This window comes from Nomascus leucogenys, chromosome 13 (genome assembly GCF_006542625.1).
Source record: "Nomascus leucogenys isolate Asia chromosome 13, Asia_NLE_v1, whole genome shotgun sequence".
In the NCBI taxonomy this organism is placed as follows: Eukaryota; Metazoa; Chordata; class Mammalia; order Primates; family Hylobatidae; genus Nomascus; species Nomascus leucogenys.
In genome coordinates this window covers 197,965-212,998 of record NC_044393.1, presented here as the reverse complement: position 1 = coordinate 212,998, position 15,034 = coordinate 197,965, and the positions used below count along the sequence as shown (strand labels likewise).

General features: G+C 61.8%; 1 protein-coding gene across 1 annotated transcript; it reads right to left on the bottom strand.

The window, feature by feature from the left end:
• SOX18 (SRY-box transcription factor 18) lies at positions 1-2,057 on the bottom strand. The gene is made up of 2 exons (XM_030826641.1): positions 1,578-2,057; positions 1-1,382 (listed from the first exon to the last, which is right to left on the bottom strand). Exons 1-2 carry the CDS (start codon positions 1,933-1,935, stop codon positions 586-588), a joined length of 1,155 nt encoding a protein of 384 aa, XP_030682501.1. The 5' UTR covers positions 1,936-2,057; the 3' UTR covers positions 1-585.
• Positions 2,058-15,034: the final 12,977 nt, after the last annotated feature.

Here is a 15,034-nt window from a genome sequence, read left to right as displayed (position 1 = left end):
TGCAGAGGAAAGGCCCGAGGATTTATTGTGGCCCCTCCGCCCGGGGACCCAGCTCCAGGCTCCTCCTTTACAGCAAGCAAACATCTGTATTCCTCACATTTCAAAAGCCTTTACCACAGTGACGCTTCTGATCACTGAAACTTCTTGAAAGAAAAGCTTAAGAGTTTAATTAAAAATTAAATATATTGTATTAGGTATATTTTTTAAAAAAGGCAAAGTAAAAAATATTAATACAATCTGGTTGTAGAAAATACACTGCAAGAAAAGGAACAGGTGCTTCAAAAATGTAACCCTGGCAACTCTGCCAACAGGTCCTGGGCTCGGGCTTCCTGGAAAAGCCCCAGGACACGTGGGAACTCCAGGCACCCTCGCAGGGGCCCCCTGAGGGCAGGTGGCCCAGAAGCCCAGGAAGGGTGGCCTGGGAGGCGGAACGGGCGCAAGGCGGAGCATCACTGGCTCCTAGGGGGCTGTGACATGGAGCCAAACATACACGCGTATGAGAGAGCAGAGCGGCAGCGACGCGGTCGGAGCGGTCGCGGGGGCTGCGGGAGGAAGCGCTGCAGGGACCCGGGCAGCGCCGGCGGCTTAGCCGGAGATGCACGCGCTGTAATAGACCGCGCTGCTGGCGTCCGACAGCGCGGAGATCAGGCTGCTCTCCTCGGGGCAGGACATGGCGCGCGGGCCCAGTTTGGCCAGTGCCACGTGGTACGGGAGCCCGGGGGCGTCGGGCCGAGTCCGGCTGCAGTTGAGGTACTGGTCGAACTCGGTGAGGTCCACGTCGGCCCACAGATCGGCGGCGGGCCCCAGCGGCTCAGCGCTCTCCAGCGGCGGGGCCTCGGGCGGCGGCGACAGCGGGCCGGGGTACGGGCCGGGCGTGCCCAGGGTGCCGTAGTACAGGCCAGCGAGCGGCGCCGCGGGGGGCGCGGTCCTGAGCGCCTCCGCCAGGGGAGCCCCGTAGCAACCGCCGGGGTCCCGGGACAACTCGGTGGGCGCGTAGGGCGCGCGGAAGGCCCGCAGCGCACAGTCCTCGGGCGCCGCGGGCGGCGGGAAGAAGGCAGCCTCGCCGGGCTCCAGGCCGTCCAGAGGCGAGCGCTCGGGCGTGGGCAGCCCCAGGCCGTCGAACTCGGCGCCCAGCGGGGGCAGCTCGCGGAAGGCGCGAGCCGAGCCAGGCGCCGCGGGGAAAGGCTCGGGCGGTGGCTGCGGGGGCGCTAATCCCGGGAGCAGGAGGCCGGGCTCCAGCCGCCGGGCCTTGCGCGCCTGCTTCTTGCGCCGCGGCCGGTACTTGTAGTTGGGGTGGTCGCGCAAGTGCTGCACGCGCAGCCGTTCGGCTTCCTCCACGAAGGGCCGCTTCTCCGCCGCGTTCAGCTCCTTCCACGCTTTGCCTGCGGGCCGCGGGCGCCAGTGAGTGCAACGTCGTCGGGCGGGTGGGCGCCGAGCCCTCCGTGCGCCTGGGACGCCCCGCGAGGGTTTGGCGCAGCCCCAGTACGCCGCGGCCCGGGACCCCTGCCTCCCCCGCCCCGCCGCGGCCCGAGCCCCCCCTCCCGCTCCCCCTTCTCTGCCGCCCTCCCGCCGCTCACCCAGCATCTTGCTGAGCACCGCGTTGTGCAGGTCCGGGTTCTGCTGAGCCAGCCGCTTGCGCTCGTCCTTTGCCCACACCATGAAGGCGTTCATGGGCCGCCGGATGCGTGACTCGTCTGCCGCCTGGCGTTCCCCGCGGCCGGCCGGGCTGAGGCCATAGCGCCCCGGCTCGGGGCTGCGCGGCGGACTGCGCTGCGGGCTGGGCGGCGAGGCGGGCGCGGCGGGCGCGGCGAGGGCGGCGGGGACGGCGGCGAGGCCGCGCGTGTCAGCGGCGGCCCCGTGTCCCGGGGCCCATGCACAGTCGCGGCGGGCGGGCGGGTCGTCCTGTGCGCCGTAGCCGGGCGGCGATCTCTGCATTCCAGCTGGGCGCGGCCTGGGCGGAACGGAGCGCGGGAGCGCGGCGGGCGGGCGGCGGGCACTGCGGAGCCGGGCGCAAGGGCGGGCCAGGCCGGGAGGGCGGATGGCAGTGGGGACGGCGGTGGCCTCGGGCCGGGCGGGCGCCCAGATATAGCGGCTCAGGGCCAATCGGCGGCGGGGCGGGCGGGCCGGGGCGGGTCGGGGCCGCCTCCTCCCCGGGGGCTCCCTTTCTTCTCAGGCCGGGCGGGATTCCACCGAGGCCTCCCCCGCGCACAGCCCCCCCCCACCTCCCCCGCAACCTCTCAGAAGGAGAGACCCCGGGTGGGAAAGAAAGGACTGCTGATGTGGGCCGGTGCTGCCAGACTTTCAGAGGCGAGCTGCCACCCACCCACGGAGTCGGACCCCCGGGCAGTAACTGGGAGGGCGGCAGTGTCCCGCTGGTTGCCGTTCCCCGCACTCCGTAGGAGGCTCCGTGGGGAGGAGAGGGCTCCTTTTCACACCAAGTTCTGGGCAGGCTGCCTTCCCAACAGCCGGTAAGTCCTTCCTGGAGTGCAGCGCCTTCAGAAAAGCCCCCGTCTTTGGGGAGGCGCTCTGAGTACCCAGGGGCGCCCATGCTGCAAACTCCACACCCGTGTGTAACCGTCAGCACCAGGGAATTTGAATGCCTTTATGGGACAAGATGGTCTTCGTGTTTCTGTCCTCACTCCCAAACCAACTCTGGCACAAGGCAAAGCTGACACAGGGAGGGAGAGAACAGAGGCCCTGGACGCAGCCCACAAAGAGAAGGGGGAGCAGGGATGCAGAGGCTGTGGCGTCCTCCCTGGCCCCCCAGGCCCTTGGGGAAGGGGCTCGGACTCGCAGTGGCTGGCTGGCTCCCCTCCCCAGCCCAGGCCACCACTGCAGCAAGAGGCAGGGCCGACCTGAGCCCTTCCCGCTGGCCCCTCCCGGGACCCTCTGACCTGGGGTGGGGGGGCGGGTTCCAGAGGAGCGTCCAGCTTCCTGAATTTTCACTGTCCCCTTCCCACCCCATCAGGAGGGGATCTGGGCTCCAGAGCTGAGGGTCTCCCTCTGGAGGTCCTCCCCTCCCACTGCCACGGATGTTCTACTGGAGAAGGGTTGGGTGTCCCCAGCAGCCCTCCAGGCAGGGTCAGAATCTCCCCACCTCGCGGCACATCTCCTCATAGCCTGGAGGCTCCCCAGCTCCCCCGCCCCCCACACTGCGCAGGGAGCCCCATGGGTAGAGGCCACAGGTCTTGGTGACCCTGAGCCTGTGTGGCCAGAAGCTCTTGGTTTTCTGTCCCTGCCAGCCTCGCTAGGCCACATCCAGCCTGTGTTATGAATGGAGTGGGCCCCACGTGGGCCTTGCAGTGCCCCTTAGAGGCTGTTCCTGAACTGTCCCCAGGGCCGCTCCTGCCCTGAGGCCAGCACCCCCACAGGGGCACCCCCACCGAGGGCTGTCGTGGTCAGTGTCCAGCCCTCCCCAAAGCCCCACATCACAGTCTGTCTCGACGCCCATCATCCCAGCATACGGGGCTGGGTCTCCCAGTCTGGTCTCCAGATCTCCTGTCACTCCAGTTTGCCCCACGGGCCTAGCACCTCGTTCACAGACACTGAGCCCGTGCTGGCTAACGGGGGGCCCGTGGGGCACCAGGAGGTGCGGCTTCTGGCTTTTCTGGGGAGGCAGGCAGGGTTGTGGCCACAGGGATGGATGGGCTCACAGGCTTCTGCCGGATGGTGCCAGTTCTCCTTTAATCTCCGTGTGGGTGGCTGGACCCTTGGCCAAGTCTCAGTGTGGGTGGGCCTCCTGGGCAGCTGGCAGGAGGGTGCAGGGGGGTGGAGAGCTGTGTGAAGACCCCCAAAGGGCCACCACTTCCAGAAGCTCTCTCTACTCACAACCTTAGGGATGCAGTCTGGGGTCAGCAGGGCCTGGCTCAGCCTGGGCAGTGGCTGGTCACTGGGGCCTGGGAAAGAGGTCCTCGGGGTCCTCTGCAGCAGCCCTCACACGTGGGGAAGGATTTGCAGTTCCCTGGGGGGCCCTGCTTGGTCCTCTGCCGCCCCTGAGAGCCCAGAGTCACTGGAGCTGCTCGAAACATAGTGGCAAGCAGTGTCCGGCATGACCTCATCGCCTCCGCGTCCCCCACAGCACCCACCAGCAGCCGCCTTGCCTGGCGCCAGCCAATGACCCACCCTCTTGGCTGGGCTGTGGACTCAGGTGTCCGGCCGTCACGTCCTGTGAGCCGGGGCTGGGCGGGGAGCCTCCTGAGGTGCTCCTTTCCCTCTGCGTGGCAGGGAGGAGGCTGGCAGCCCTGGCCCAGTGTCCAGATGGGACAAAGTGGGGGTAGGGACCACAGCCAGGGTGGCGTGATCTGGAGCCGCAGGGCTGGGGGGACTCGCCAGGGCTGTACAGCGGATGGTGTGGGTGTGGCCAGCTGTGCTGAGGGAGGGGCATCCGATGTGTGTCTGTGCGTCTGTGTGTGGCCTGTGTCTGTCTGTCTGCCTGGGTGTGGGGTGAGGGGGACTCTAGTGCTAGAGGCTGCCCAGGGCCTTGGGAGCCAGGCAAGCTGGACGCTCCCAGGAAGAGATGAGGACCCATAATAGGTCCAGGACCAGGGGTCCAGCTCCGTGAAGTTTGGAGGGTCCCCGAGGCTTCTCTGGCCATTGAGCTTGGGCCCCAGCGTTCTCCAAAAGAGGGCAGGCAGTTCATGCGTCTAGGGGGATCCCTCTGCCTCGGGAACCCCACCTCAGTCTGTCCCGGACTAGGTGGGCTCCAGCCCACCCTTGGGAGGGAGCCTATCTGTAGCCCCCAAACCGCAGTCAGAAAGGCAGAGTTTGGGGCAAGCTTTCTCTATGAGGGTGGGGCTGGCCTGGGCACTGAGTGGACACTGTCCTCCTGCCTGCCACCTGCCCCTCTCCCTCAGCCTGGACAGGAACCCTGGCCTCCGAGTGAGGCCTGCAAAGGATGCTGGGTAGTCCCCTCCGTGACTCTGGGTGGGGGCTTGGCTTGGCGCGGCTCCGGGCCGGGATGGCGGGACCTCCCAGGCACTGCCTGGGCACAGACCTCCCAGGCTCCCACCAGCCCAGCCCCTGCGACTGCAAGAGCAGCGAGGCTGGGACCAATTACTGAGTCCTTCAGGGCCTGGACCCTCCTGCTCCTCAAGGGTGAAGGTGGGGGTTCTTGTTGGATGCAGTTTCAGGTGGAGGGGGCTCTCTGGCCTTCCGAACCTCGGCTCTCTCCAGTTCAGATCCTACCTTCTGCCCACAGCTAACACCTCTTCCTACAGGGAGCCCCCGACCTCCCAGCCACTGTCCTCAAGAGGCCATAGCATTTTGGTCTCCTTCTGTCTGCAGCCTCGGTAGGGTTCCTTCGGGACCCACGGAGACATGTCTGGCTCCTCAGGAGCTCTGTATTTAGTGGGCCTCGTCCTGGGGTTGCGGCTCCAGGCCTAGTGAGACATGGCAGAGGCCAGAGCAGGGAGAATGCGAGGCTGGGTCTATGACGAGGCCGCCTGATGCCTCAGAACCAGGTGGACAGTTGTGTGCATGTCCCTCTTGGCCAATGACAGGTCCGGTTCAGGTGGCCCTTGCCCAGGGACAGACGCTTCTCCTGGCTCCGTGCCTTCCAGCTCTCAGTCCTGCCGCACAGCATCACCGGGCTTCCGATAGCTGCCGGCCTCAACTCTGGGAGAGGGCAGGTGGGGCGGCAGGAGGTGCCTGTGCGTTCCTGGGCATGAGCAGGCATGAGAGGTGCACGTTTTCCTGCTCACCTGGGCGGCACCTCTCAACTGTCGGGTGTGGGGTTAGGGTTCACCTGACGATTTGCCACAGGCCAGTGGACCCGAGAGTTGCATGCAGAGCTGGGGTGTGCGGTGCGAGTGGGGTGCTTTTGTAGTCTAAGGGGTGATGTGCCAGTCATCGTGTGGTGTCAGGTGCCAGTCATCGTGTGGTGTCAGGGTCTCTTCTACTCTGGGTGCTAAGGGCCAGCAGGACCGAGAGGGGTGGGGGCTTCTCTGGGTCGAGGGCCACAGGGGGCTGGTGGGGGTGGGAGTGCTGAAGGCACAGGGTGATGCTGGGCTGCGGGCAGCAGATGTGCTGTGGACAGTCAGGGTCGGGTCACCTGTGGCGAGCGGGGCTTCTGTAGGTGCTCCCAGGGCCCTGGTGATGTGGAGCCTGTTCTCAAATTCGGGGGTGTTGTGCTGTGGTGGGCGTGTACCTGGGGTGTTATCAAGGGCTGTGCCCACTTTTAGGGTCACTGGACAAGAGTCGGGGTGTCAGAGCAGCTGCTTGAGCTCTGGGGGGGGCATTGTGTGGCCCTCGGGGTGTCCTGCCCTGGGGGCGGCTGCAGGGCCACTGGTGTCCCTGGGTGTTGCTGCCTGCTGTGCGGCCTTCCCAGTGCTGTTTGTGTGTGTGTGGTGGGGGGTTCCATGGGAAGCAGGCTGGGGGGCTGGGCTGCTCTGGGTTTCTGAGGCAACAGCAGGGAGGGGCCAGGAAACTGCAGCTCAGGAAGGAAGGCTGGCCTTGCAGGAGGAGGGAGCCTGGGGCCAGCTTAGGCTGAGCAGGCGCCAGACATTCTGTCCTGCGGCCCCGGCCCCCACTGGCTGGGAGCTCCTGCCCAAGTCCCACTGGCCCCACCCTTGTCTCCGCCTCTGTGCTTGTATGGCTGCCTATTCAGGCCTTGGTGGCTCGGGCTTGGGTCTGTGGGTGACCTGGTCCTGTGCTTATGTGGGCCCCGGTCCGCTTGTGGCTCTGTAGAGGCCCAAATGGGGCTCTCAGTGTACCCTGCACAGTGGGGCATGTGTTAGCACACTCTGGTCCCCAGGGTCCCCGGAGGGCAGTGTCCACTCTGACTGCCCTGTCCTGGGCTGGCCCAGCCTCCTTCTCCCCTGCCAGGCTGGTAAATGGGGAGAGGGAGAACACCCTCCAGGGGTCATCTGTCTCCCTGCCACAGAGGGGCACTGCAGGGCCGGATGCCTGAAGCTGTGTGTTTCTTTTTGTTGCTTGTCCTGACATTGGTGACAGCCAGCTGGGGCTGCTTCACGGGCTGGAGGGGGCAGGCCTGTGTTCTGGGGGCTCATCCACCCCTTCTATCTCAGGGACGGGCAACATCTACCCATCCATTTGTTATTGGGCACCTGCTGTGTAGCAGACCCTGTTTTAGGGGTTAGGAATTTGGCAGAGAACAAAACAGACAGGTCCCTGCCTGCGGGAAGCTTCCATTTTGGTGAGAAGAGACAATCAACAAATCCACACACAGGCGTGGTGGCTCACGCCTGTAATCCCAGCACTTTGGGAGGCTAAGGCGGGTGGATCACCTGAGGTCAGGAGTTTGAGACCAGCTTGGCCAATATAGTGAAACCGCGGTCTCTACTTAAAAAAAAAAAATACAAAAATTAGCCAGGCGTGGTGGCGCATGTCTGTAATCCTAGCTACCCCGGAGGCTGAGGCATGAGAATCGCTTGAACCTGGGAGGCGGAGGTTGCAGTGAGCCAAGATGGCACCACTGCACTCCAGCCTGGGTGACAGAGTGAGACTCCGTTTCCAGACAAAAACAAAAACAAAATTAGCTGGGAGTGGTGGCACATGCTTGTAATCCCAGCTAGTAGGGAGGCTAAGGCACATGAACTGCTTGAACCTGGGAGGTGGAGGTTGCAGTGAGCCGAGATCGCACCACTGCACTCCAGCCTGGGCGACAGAGGAAGACTGTTTCAAAAAACAAAAATGAAACAAAACAAACCTAACCAAAAACAAATTCACAAACCAGCCAGAACTTGGGGTGCTAGGTGTAGGGAGGGGGGCTGTGTCAGGGCCATAAGTGGCTTTTGCCCTTGGGGGTCCATGGGAGGAGTCTTTTCACAGAGGGAGGAGCATGTGCCAAGGCCCTGGGGCAGGGATGTCTGCTGGTGTGAGCAGAGCAGGGGGTGCAGAGAGGAAGGGATGAGGCTCAGAGGGAACAAGGACTGAATTGGGTCTGGGAGGGTCTTGCATTTTCTGAGTGAGATGGGACCTTGGGAGGTTCTGAGTGGAGTGTGATCTGCCTCAGCTCAGCTGCTACGTGAAGACGGGGCTGTGTGGGGCAGGAGGGACGGGCTCACCACCAGCGGAGAAGGCAGGGGGCTCTCCTTCTGCAGGGGAGCCTGGCCAAGGTTGGCTCTCAGCCCCCATCTGGCTGCCCCAGAAGTCTCCCTGGTCTCTCTCTGGGAGGCCTGGGCCCCTGGGAGGTGCTGCCTCGGGGAACCCTGGTTTTGCTGCCCTGTGAGTCAGGTCTCCAGGCTTCACCCATAGCCCGGACCCCAAGGCTGCCTGGGGCCTCTGGGGAGGGGGAGGGTGGAGTGGCCGCCAGGCTGGCGGGCTGGCAGGGCAGCATTTCTGGGAATTGTGTGGGGGAAGTGCATTGTTAGAGCAAGCCTGGAGCAGGCCGCCAGGGCCGCCACTGGCCTCTGGGGATGCCTCTTGCCTCCCCCAGCGTTGCTTCTGTGGGAGGGAGCTGGGACTGGGCCAAGGCTATGGGCTGGGCTGGGGACTTTCCGAGAGACGCTGCCCTGGGCAGGTGGCTCTTCCCATTCTACAGACTGGGCAACTGAGGTCCAGAGAGCTGGGTGCTGCAGTGGCATAGCCAGGATCAGTGGGCGCAGTCCCCATCCCCTGCCCTCATCTGCTGGTGCATGGGACAGGGGAGCACTATGGGCATCCAAGGGAGGCCTGGGTGGGGTCCACTGGGGTCACAGCTCAGCAGAGCCCCTAAGGTGGGCTGGAGGGTCTGATGGAACGGGGCGCAGAGACGGCGCCTAGGTGCTTGGGCTGTGGGAGGGCTGCCCATGGGGTGGCAGGGGGTGGGGGCTCCTGGGGCTGCAGGATCCCCCAGCCCCCGCTCTGTGGTTGCAGGAAGCAAGGGGGGCTCCGTGTGAGTTTGGCAGCAGGAGCCTTCCCACCGCCGCGCTGCCTCAGCCAGAGGGGAAGCATGGATAGCGGCCACTGGGGTCATGGCCGGCTTTGGGCGGGCAGGGGGCAGGGGACACAAATAGAAAAATAAATGGCCTGAGTTTCCGACGTTTCCTGGACTCAGGATGGGGGAGGGGCAGGCCTTTGGGCCAAAGGTGCGGCCGGCCCTGTGGGGTGGACCGGGGGTTTCTCCCCAGACGCCTGTTGGGGCCAGGGCTGCCCCCTCAGACCTCCAAGGTGGGTCACATCTCCCCCTTAGAGCCCTCAGGACAGGGCCCTGTTGCCCACAGAGAATTCCTAAAGGCCTATCCGTATGTCCCCGTCCATAAAGACATCGAGTGTGGAGGACACCCTGGAGGAGACGGAACCCCCGTTTGCTGGGGCTCGGCCCCCGGTGAGACTGGCCGCAGGTGACCGCAGAGACCTAGCCTGGTGTCGTGCGGCCCCTGGGTCTGTGAAGGAGAGTGAAGCACTCCTCACCCTGTGGCAGCTCCTAATCAGGAGGCCTCTCCCCGCCACCTGCATGTCGTGTGGCTCCCAGGACGAGACAGGCCCAGCGCCTGGAGTGGGTGAGTGAACGTCCCTCTCCTCCGCCGGCACTGCCTCCGCTGTGAGCCACCCTTCAGGCTACGTGCATTTCCGACTGTCCTCAGGGTTTAACCGAAACCGAACGTTAATCGTAGCCCTAACGCGGCTCAGTAGGACCCAGGCCTTGTCCCCTGGGCCGTGTGAGAGACAGACACTCGCTAACCAGTCTGCAGTGGCTCCCCGTGTGTGCGAGGCTCGGGCCTGCGTGTGTGCGTGTGCACGTGTGCCTGCACACAGGGCAAGGAAAGTTCTTCAGCTGCCGAGGGTGGGAGTAGGGGCTGGAGCAGCACCCTGCGGGGACGCCCCACAGGAGAATCGGCGCTTCTGATGTTGTCAGCCTCTGGGTGCAAATTCTGAGGGCACAGGAGCGTCTGGCGGCCCTGAGCAGCTTGCTGGGGAAGCTCCGTGGAGGAGGAAGTCCCGAGGTTGGTAAGGTCCAGGAGGGGTCTGCTGGGGGGCAGGAATGCACTGAGCAAGGTCCCAGGAGTCCAGAGCTCCTGAAGGACCCGGGACCAGGGGCACTGGGGAGTTTTGGGGTTGGTGGCTGCCACAGCCCTCACAAGCGAGGCCACTCTCTAGGACTGGCCACCTTCTCACCTCGGCCACTTCACAGTCCTGGGGGGCAGCTGTGGCTCTTGCTGGGAACCAACTGGACCTCTCTGGGGCTTAGGGGTGGGGTGGTGGTGAAGTGAGGCCCACCCGTCCGTGGCTCACTCCTGCCACCTAGAGGCCGCTGTTCCTCACGGGCTCTGGGGCCAGTCACCTGCCTCTGCCCAGGGGACGGGACCATCCCACCGGATTGCAGGCTCCCTGATCACCAGGATGGGCCTATACCTCTCCGCCTGCAGTAGCTGCTTCCACGCAGGACTGGAGCATGTCAGGGTTCTGGACTCCTGTCATAGCGGAGTGGCTGCGGCCCGCAGGTCAGAGGCACTCAACCTCTTCTGCTAACCCCCTTCCCTGCCTGTGCCGTCCACTCCTTTCTCTCCATCACCTGCCACTGCCATGAACCAGGCCACCAGTGACCCCATCCACACCTGTCCGACCAGGCTCCCCACGTGCCCAAATGCAGCCCCGTAGGCTGGGCCCACGGCTGACACCCTTCCTGAGGAATCCCTGACCTGCCAGCCATTGCCTTAAGATGCCACAGCATCTTGACCTCCCCCATCTGCGGCCTCTGTGGGCCTCCACTGGGACCCACTGAGACATGTCAGGCTCCTCACGAGCTCTGTCTTGTGTGGCCATGCCCAGGGACCCAGGAGGTAGAAGAGCACCTGGCATCTCCTGGAGGAGGAAAAGGGCCCAGAGGGGGACCTCCGCTCTGACTCAGCAAGGGCTGAGTCCCAGTTCCCGGAGTCCTAGTTGAGGCTCCTCCTACACAGTGTACAAGGTAGAATTCATGGGATCATCAAGGAAGCCAGTGCTACCAACGCACAGTCACGCAAATATTTTCTTAAAGTGTGATATCAAAACCCAAGTGCTTCCTTACCAATCTGCTGAACAAGATGTGACCCACTGAGCAGCCTCTGCAGTTCCAGCAGCAGCGAGTGTGGGGGTACGAGGCAGTTCCCATCTGTGCCGGGTCAGCCATGGGCCCAGCTGACCAGATTTGGTTCATGGCCTCGTTCATAACTGAACAAACGATACCTTTTAGAGGTCAGAGGTCAGTATAAAGGAGATGATGGGCCGGGCACAGTGGCTCACGCCTGTAATCCCAGCACTTTGGGAGGCCGAGGTGGGCGGATCAGCTGAGGTCAGGAGTTTGAGACCCTTCAAGTCTTCATATATGCCCAAACCATGGGATTCTGACCACGAGGACTTGCTTGGATGGTCTAGGCTGGAAGCTATGTCCCCAGCCTCACCAATATGATGTAACCTCGTCTCTACTAAAAATACAAACATATTAGCCAGGTGTGGTGGCGCCTGCCTGTAATCCCAGCTACTTGGGAGGCTGAGACAAGAGAATCGCTTGAACCCGGGAGGCGGAGGTTGCAGTGAGCCAAGATCGTGCCACTGCTCTCCAGCCTGGGCAACAAGGGTGAAACTCCGTCTCAAAAAAAAAAGGTGATGGTTTCTTCCCACCAGTTTATTTTCTGTCAGAGGTTTGGTCTCTGACCCCCTGGATTGTTGAGACGCCTTGCACTGTTCCCTCCCATCTTGCCCGATCCCCCCCACCAGCTCCCAGGCCCAGTATGTCTCTGTCCCACCCCATCGTCACTATAGGCCCTGTCCTGCAGTGGGTTCTGTCCCTCCCTGCAGCTTGATAAGGTTGTTGGGGCTTCAATACACACTCCAGACCACATCCCTCTCCCTCCCAACTCTGTGACACTCTCTGCACCTCTGAAAAAAACTCCCAGCCCTTCTTGAGCCTCTCCCTTCCTCTGGGCACCCCTTGTTCCTTATCCATCCTGGCTGGCCTGTGGCCTGTACTTCTGATCTGCACACAGCTATCACAGAGGACAGAGACCCCAGGGCCCCAGCCCTTGGTGGGGGCGGGGAGTACAAGGGAGCAGTAGTCTTTGTTCTCAAGCAGCTCCCTAGGTAATGCTTTGAGAGTTACTGTGCTAGGTGATCTTTGTGGCTGAAAACATTCAGATGAACCAGATATTTAAAAGCATCCCTCATGCAAAGTCCCTCCACTGGTTGGGCCACCCTGGGGAGGGTCAAGGGTGGGTCTCTAGTCTGTTTTTCCGGGGCGTCTGTGTGCACTCTCTCCCCAGAACCTTGCGCTGGTCCATCCTAGGGAGAAATCAGGTGGGGGGCGGCCTCACTGCCGGCTCCTTGATGGTGACTTGCTCCAGGAGTCCGTGCTGATGCCCCAGATCCCGCCCCACCAACACTTCAACCGGGACTGGGGCGTATGCACAACTGCACAGCCTCCTCTGACGGCTCCTTGATGCTTCTGGGATGTTGACCCTCTGTCCTTTCCGCCTCCACTCTGAGGAACTTGCAGCTCTCTGGGGTTAGTTCTCCTCTGTGCTGTCTGGGCTGCACCTCCTGCCCAGGAGGGGCCTCTCTGTGCTCCAGCCCTTACCAGCATCTTAGGATCTGCAGTCCTGATACTTGGAGGTCTCCCCCACCCCCAGCTTGAGGGCTGGCTTCCCTTCGGTGGTCTTCAAATCAACTCACCCTCGGCCATTGGAGAAGCCTGTGTGTCTGGCCGGGCAGGCTCCATGGATGTGTCCAGTGTCTTCACGGATGGTGGGAACCAGCTTTGAAACCCTGGCCGCCCAGACCTCCGAAGCCATGCCTTCTGGGGTTCCTGCACAAGGACGGTTCCAGTGCAGCTTCTACAGAACCCTGGCCAGCTCCTTGGTCTGGTTGTCAGCCATTGAGAGTGGTTGAAGGCTGGGTGGCTCTAGCCTCCCCTCGTACCTCTGATGAGGCTGGACCCTTCAAGTCTTCATATATGCCCAAACCATGGGATTCTGACCACGAGGACTTCCTTGGGTGGTCTAGGCGGGAAGCTATGTCCCCAGCTCACTGTGAGGGGCAGAATCAGTCAGTATGGAAACCGTGTTCGTCTATTAATAATAATATAATAATATAATGTCACGGGGCCTCTGTCTTACAAAGGCTTTGCTCCTCACAAGGAATTCTATGCTTTTCCCCTATGATTGAGTTTTTTTTTTTTTTTTTTTTTTTTTTTTTTTTTTTTTTTTTGCGACAGAGTCTCACTCTGTTGCCAGGCTGGAGTGCAGTGGCATGATCTCGGCTCACTGCCAGCTCTGCCTCCTGGATTCAAGCGATTCTCCTGCCTCAGCCTCCTGAGTAGTTGGGACTACAGGCGCATGCCGCCACGCCTGGCTAATTTTTTTTTTTTGTATTTTAGTAGAGATGGGGTTTCACCCTATTGCCCAGGCTGGTCTCAAACTCCTGAGCTCAGGTAGTCCACCTCCCAAAGTGCTAGGATTACAGGCATGAGCCACTGCGCCCGGCCTGAGTCTTTTTTTTTTTTTTTTTGAGACAGAGTCTCACTCTGTCACCCAGGCTGGAGTGCAGTGGCACAATCTGGGCTCACTGCAACCTCCGCCTCCTGGGTTCAAGAGATTCTCCTGCCTCAGCCTCACAAGTAGCTGGGACTACAGGCATGTGCCACCACGCCCGGCTAATTTTTTGTTTGTTTGTTTTTGAGATGGAGTCTCGCTCTGTCACCCAGGCTGGAGTGCAGTGGCGTGATCTCCGCTCACTGCAAGCTCCGCCTCCCAGGTTCACGCCATTCTCCTGCCTCAGCCTCCCGAGTAGCTGGGACTACAGGCGCCCGCCACCACGCCCGGCTAATTTTTTGTATTTTTAGTAGAGATGGGGTTTCACCGTGTTAGCCAGGATGGTCTCGATCTCCTGACCTCGTGATCTGTCTGCCTTGGCCTCCCAAAGTGCTGGGATTACAGGCGTGAGCCACCGTGCCTGGCCTAATTTTTGTATTTTTAGCAGAGACAGGGTTTCACCATGTTGGCCAGGCTGGTCTGGAACTCCTGACCTCAGATAATCCGCCCACCTCAGCCTCCCAAAGTGCTGGGATTACAGGTGTGAGCCACTGCGCCCGACCAAGATGAGTCTCTCTCTCTCTCTCTCTTTTTTTCTTTTGAGACGGAGTCTTGCTGTTGTCGGCCAGGGCTGGAGTGCAATGGTGCTATCTTGGCTCACTGCAACCTCCGCCTTCCGGGTTCCAGCAATTCTGCTTCAGCCTCCCAAGTAGCTGAGATTACAGGTGCCCGGCACCACACCTGGCTAATTTTTGTATTCTTTGTAGAGAAGGGGATTCACCATGTTGACCAGGCTGGTCTTGAACTCCTGACCTCAGGTGATCCACCTGCCTGGGCCTCCCAAAGCGCTGGGATTACAGGCGTGAGCCACTGTGCCTGGCTAAGATGAATCTCTTAACTGACCATATGTTCCTTTTCATTTTGGCTGCTGGGAAGCTCAGTTATATCTGATTAGTGCCACAGACAGCCCAAGAAATGCCCACCTGGCCTCATAGTTCCTTGGCCTGAACTTGAATGACTACAGGCTCCTTGGTCCACACCCTCCCCCAGGATTGTGCCCTCTCCAGGAAACCACCCAGCATCTGCATTACTGGGGAGCTGCCAGGCAGTGGTGGGGATGCTGGCCCTGCACCTGTCCCCGTCCTCAACCCTCCCTAGGCCTGGGCCATCTCTCTGGCTGCCTGCAGTCTGGCCCTACCTAGGGACCTCCAACAATGGCAATGAACACTAATTGTCATGCTCCATCCCCTCTCTGTTCTCAGGCATGTGATGTGAATCAGCTTACATCATCTTGACGGGAGCCCTGTGAGGTGGACACTTATTCCAGTTTCACAGGTGGGGAGACTGAGACACAGAGTGCTCAACGTGCAGAGCCCAGAATCTGCTCCCTGGTAGCTGACTTTGCAGGCAGGGGCCTTGCCCACGCAGCCTCTGCAGAGGCCCCCCGCACCTCGCGAACCCCAGCAGTGGCCCCTTCCAGACGCCACGTCCAGCCACCGCGCGCTCACACATGCAGGGCTCCACAAGAGGCCTCCCAGTGTGCGCGGGCCTCTTGAAGAGGTAACTCCACTCAGAGGCCCGAATGACCC

Coding starts and splice junctions, on each gene's coding strand:
- SOX18 (XM_030826641.1), bottom strand. CDS start 1,935: ATGCAGAGATCGCCGCCCGGCTACGGCGCACAGGACGACCCGCCCGCC. Junction 1,383..1,577: donor GGTGCTCAGCAAGATGCTGG/GTGAGCGGCGGG, acceptor CGCGGCCCGCAG/GCAAAGCGTGGAAGGAGCTG.